Source organism: Seriola lalandi, unplaced genomic scaffold (genome assembly GCF_002814215.2).
Source record: "Seriola lalandi dorsalis isolate HSWRI2012SDOR001 ecotype SW California unplaced genomic scaffold, Sedor1 jcf7180002054232, whole genome shotgun sequence".
Lineage (NCBI taxonomy): Eukaryota > Metazoa > Chordata > Actinopteri > Carangiformes > Carangidae > Seriola > Seriola lalandi.
The window spans coordinates 11,771-17,011 of NW_019524785.1; the positions used below are offsets into that span (position 1 = coordinate 11,771).

Sequence of the window (5,241 nt, forward strand, 5' to 3'; positions counted from 1 at the left end):
GGTGGGGGTGGGGGGGTTGCCTTGCCACGTTTTGTTTGCCCCTTCGCGACGGAAGTGTTTTTGTTTTGTGGGGCTGACAGCTCGTCTTTGTGCCGGAGAGCAAGGCCACCATGAGAGCGAGCGGGGCAAAGCCGGTGACAATGATGGACGAGGTGAAACAATCGTCCCCCTCCCTCCCTCGCCCGTTTCCCACATTCCTGCCTCCCATGGCAACGGGCAACTGCCGCCCACCACCGGCAACGACACCGGCACCGGGACCCCAGTGTAGGGATGGAGGGATGTCGATTTAAAGGAGCACTCCCCCAATTTTAAATGTCAATGCCTGTGAGATCAAAGTCGTCTGAGTTTTACCGAGTCTGACAAAGTAACGCTGCTGATGTCATAGTGATGTCATCCGATTTATCTCAGTTCCTATGTAACAGAAAGCCTGAGTTACAAACTGGAAGTGTGCATTAAGGGTTGGTGCATTATGGGAAATGTAGGATCCCCCTCACTGAATCAATACGGTGAAAGTTTCAAAGCTCTCAGTCAACAGAGCAACGCACTGGCAGAACATTTGGTAGCCATGACCTTGAACTTTGACCTTTCACCCCCAAAATCTAATCACCTCATCTTTGAGTCCAAGTGGACATTTGTTCTAAATTTGAAGAAATTCTCTCAAGGCGTTACCGAGATATCGCATTCACAAACGAACGAACGAACAGACAGACGGACAACCGTAACAATAACACTACATTATTGATCAATCAGATTGATCAGGTGCTCTGTCCCTGTGCCTGTGAGTGTGATCTGAGGTCTGTGTGTTGCAGTGCTGCTGACCTGGGTGAACTGCTCCAGCGTCCGTATGGCCACCAGGATCCAGGACGCCTTCACTGTGGGGAAGCTGATGGCTCTGGGTCTCATCATTGTGGTCGGCCTGGTGCAGATCTGCAACGGTAAATCCTCACAGCCTGCGGCCTGAAGGGAAAAAAACAAAACAAACCGAAACATCACTCAAACATGTGATTTATCTCCCAGGGAACTACGAGGCTCTGACCCCACAGGTGGCCTTTTCCCTGGACAGGACGCCGTCGGTCGGGCAGATCGCTCTGGCCTTCCTCCAGGCGTCCTTCGCCTTCAGCGGCTGGAACTTCCTCAACTACGTCACGGAGGAAGTGGTCGAACCCAGACGGTGAATATTTAACGCTCTGCAGTCTCCTAACGTCTCCCAGTGCTGGAACGGTGCATCTTTACTTGTTTCTTTGTTCTGCTCGTCGCCGTATTCGTGGCATTTTGGGCTTTTTCAAGTTCAGTTTTTGTCTAAACAAAGTCTTAAGTTTTGGTCTTCAGCTGTTACACCTTCTCTTTTCTGTGATTTGCCAAGTCGTCAGTGCTCATTATTTCCTGTTTTTACCCCCATACATTCTGTAAAGCATCATGTTCATTTCCTTTCTTTTTGGAGGGATGGAGTGAAAACAATGAACTTTACTGTCTCCTGATCAGAAACATCAATATTTGATATTTTCATGTTTGTTATAATTTCTAGTTCCTTTGATCAACTTTCATGCTTGTTTGATTGTATTTTTTTTTTGGTTTCATCTGTGTGTGTGTGTGTGTGTGTGTGTGTGTGTGCGCGCGTGTGTGTGCGTGTGCATGTGTGTGTGTGTGTGCATGTGTGTGTGTGTGTGTGTGTGTTGTGGCCTCGGTCAGGAATCTACCTCGTGCCATCTACATTTCCATTCCATTGGTGACCTTTGTGTACACGCTCACCAACATCGCCTACTTCTCCTCCATGTCGCCCGAGGAGCTGCTGTCGTCCAATGCCGTGGCTGTAGTGAGTAACGTGTCCGAACCTGAGTCTCATTTGTGCTTCATCTTGTGCGTGACGAGCAGGAGCAATGCAAGCAGCCAGTCGGAGGTCAAAGGTCGGAGGTGATAGCAGATGAGACACATACAGAATATAATGCAGCATTAGCACACTTTCTTACCTACACGAAAGAGCGATGAAATGTGTTGCTCAGCGTTCCTTAAAACTCCAACCTTTAGGACGTCTTAGACGAGGCTCGGGCCCATATTCAATAATATCGAGATATCACAATATTGATCACTGACCGACCTGTCCGTCATCGGAGGTCTCGATTCTGGAACCACCCAGACCCGATCCAGATCTGTACCCGTCACTGATTCTGTCTGTCGTTCTGCTGCTCAGACGTTCGGGGAGAAGCTCCTGGGGATGTTCTCCGTCATCATGCCCATCTCCGTGGCTCTGTCCACCTTCGGAGGGATCAACGGTTACCTGTTCACCTCCTCCAGGTGAGCTCCGCCTCTTCTGCCCGCCTCCTCACGCTCTGACAGTTGTTCCTGCTCCGACCTGGCTGCTGACGGTCTGTCCGGTGTTTCCGCCCGCAGGTTGTGTTTCTCGGGGGCCAGAGAGGGTCACCTGCCCAGCCTGCTGGCCATGATCCACTATAAGAACTGCACACCCATCCCTGCTCTCCTGGTCTGCGTATGTACAGGCGCACCTCCTTTTCTTTCACACTGTAGATGCTTCAGTTAGTTTCCTGCTCCGGGTAATGTTTGGTAGTTTTCATCTGACGGTGAGACACAAAATTGGACACATCTGCCAATAGTTGAGAAAAAGAAGTTTGCTGGATCATAAATTAAAATGACTACAGTATTATTACAGAAGCCGTAATGACACGATTTCTCCAGAGGGATCAGGAGCCGGGTTTCCATTTCACTTTTACACAAAATAGAGGCAATCTCCTTTTTCCGAAAAGTCGACCAAACACGACTGCAAATGGTCTGTGTTTCCCAGCATCTGTTTCTGTTCAAAATCCACGTGTTTCCATTACTTGTTTTAAAATAAGCCATTTCAATTTCCACCTTAAGCAGGTAAATGGAAACGCACCTTGTGAGGGATCCGCTTATCTTGTTCCTCCACCACAATGTCATTGCAGAACTCAACATACATGTAATCTTACATAGTTTTTAGAGTGGCGCTCCACTCCTCCAGTCGGGGCGCTAACAAGAGACGGATATTTACACAAATGGCTGAGACATAAACATTTCAACTTTTAGTCCCTTGTCTGGGTTGAGCTCTAAAAACACTGGATCCTACGTTCCCTGTTTTATTATTCTGCTTTCATGTCGTATTGGAATTATTTTAGTTTCAAATATCGGCCTCATCAGTGCTCCATGATACGGAAGTGCCTGACAAACAAACCCACATTTAATGGATGCAGTGTTTGACAGTCAATGTGCAGAATTTGAATCTTCACAGGTCTTAAGGACGTGAACGTTTGTAAGTCGACTGTCGGCCTCAAAATACTTTATCCAGCTGTTTGAAGAGTCGCTGAGCAGCTCCGCTCCAGTAGGTGAACAGATGTAAAACTGGTGGCCTTGCTTTGTTTTGCAGTGCACCGCCACCATCGTTATACTCTGCATCGGAGAAACACACAACCTGATCAACTACGTCTCCTTCATCAACTACCTGTCTTACGGCGTCACCATCGCGGGTCTGCTGTACTACCGCTGGAAGAAACCCAACCTGTACCGACCCATCAAGGTACGGAGAAGTGATGCGTCATCACGTGCAACTCAACTATTTTTTTATTTAATGTGTAAATCATGAGTTATTGTAAACTTTGATCTGTGTTTTCTTCAGGTGAACCTGCTGGTCCCTGTGTGTTACCTGATGTTCTGGGCGCTGCTGCTGGGTTTCAGTCTGTACTCGGAGCCCGTGGTCTGCGGCGTCGGTCTGGTCATCATGCTTACCGGCGTTCCCGTCTACTTCTTGGGTGTCCATTGGAAAGAAAAACCAAAGTGTATCTACAACTTCATTGGTGAGTCTTGTTTGAGGAAGTCCGCTTTAAGGTTTCTGGGTTTCTGCACCAAATTCAACTAACTTTCTAAGACTTTGGAGCATGTAGATAACTGAACGGGCCCAGGAGCCCGGGGGGTGAGGGGCCCTGGGCCAAAGCCTCTGTATGAAGTGACTTATGATATTTCTATTTTGAAAGTCATAGCGCCCAATTCAGGGGCCGCATCCTTCGGAGGCTGCATTCGAAGACCGACTGCGTAACAATGATAGACTGTCTGTCCCATTTTGAAGGCTCCGGTAATGAAAGCAAACAACACTGACAAAGAGCCTGAGGATTACAATGACCGGTGCAGACAGGAACATCTGGTCTGCGGCGGCTATAAAGACCGGCATCTTCGTAGACCAAGTCCTCCGAAGGTTGCGGCCCCTGAATTAACGCACAGCTAAAGAGAAAATGATCTCAAATAAACTCTTTCAGTTTTGGGGCCCATTGTCTCACAATCCATCCGTACCTGAACCTGCGTAAGAAGTTCTAACTGCTGCAGGTGAATGAAATCTAAGACTTTCTAAATCCTCTTTTTGAGGGACCTGAATCCAGTTCGCTTCAAGACCTGCAGAGACTCTTGGGTTTGGATTCAACACTGCTGATGAATAACTCTTGTGACTTGTGTGTTCCTGCAGAGCGGGCGACGTACGTGGGCCAGAGGTTGTGTTTCGTGGTCTTTCCTCAGATCGACCCCATCGAGGTCGCCACGCCCTCAGAATGGACTGACCGGTCATCAGGCAGGAGCAGTTTGTCTGCCAACTCTTAAAACTCTTTTCTGAAGATATGAAGATCTTTTTGTTTTTATTCCGTCACTGTGTTGAGCCCAGACACCTGTTTCCTGGTGCGGGAGCTACCTGTCTGACCTTTGACCCTTCTGAGACTCTGGTTCTTTCCCTACAGTGGAGTGGAAACTCCTGCTCCTCTGCGCGGGGCTGCCTGCACTTTTTATTTTTCTCCCTCTTTTCTACTAAGTCGTCAGATACAACAACCTAATGCCAGCGGTGTCACACTGTGAAGATGACTTTTATATTTTATTTGTTTCTTCTTCTGTAACGCGACAGAACTCTGACTGACTGCTGTTATTTCCTCTGAGTGTTGCTGGTGTTTCATCGTGCCTTCAGGCCTTTTCACACCGAGTCCCAAACCAGTCCACAGTCAGGATCCTGACCACAAAGAGAAAACATGTCTGGTGCAAGTTCTTCCACTAAATAGTTGCAAACACTAAGTAGTGAAAAAGTGAGCGGACAGTCGAACATTCGCTGCTCTAACAGCCTCCACTTCTCTGGTTTCACTTTTTCCTTCACTGGAACTAAGCACATTTTCTCAGGTAGCTCTTTTTCCTAATAAACTGTATATAATGCTGATGTTTCACCAACTTCTTCTTAAAAACAAA

The 5,241-nt window shown here is 47.7% G+C and overlaps 1 protein-coding gene across 1 annotated transcript in view; it reads left to right on the forward strand.

Annotated features, from left to right (window-relative positions):
• Nucleotides 1-5,232, forward strand: part of slc7a10b (solute carrier family 7 member 10b) — a 10,678-nt gene extending 5,446 nt beyond the window's left edge. Inside the window, exons 4-11 of the mRNA XM_023404188.2 lie at nucleotides 810-935; nucleotides 1,018-1,171; nucleotides 1,690-1,813; nucleotides 2,189-2,292; nucleotides 2,389-2,485; nucleotides 3,398-3,547; nucleotides 3,647-3,824; nucleotides 4,484-5,232. Coding sequence (XP_023259956.1) covers nucleotides 810-935; nucleotides 1,018-1,171; nucleotides 1,690-1,813; nucleotides 2,189-2,292; nucleotides 2,389-2,485; nucleotides 3,398-3,547; nucleotides 3,647-3,824; nucleotides 4,484-4,614 — 1,064 coding nt within the window. The 3' untranslated portion in view covers nucleotides 4,615-5,232. The remainder of the gene's footprint in view (nucleotides 1-809; nucleotides 936-1,017; nucleotides 1,172-1,689; nucleotides 1,814-2,188; nucleotides 2,293-2,388; nucleotides 2,486-3,397; nucleotides 3,548-3,646; nucleotides 3,825-4,483) is intronic.
• Nucleotides 5,233-5,241: the final 9 nt, after the last annotated feature.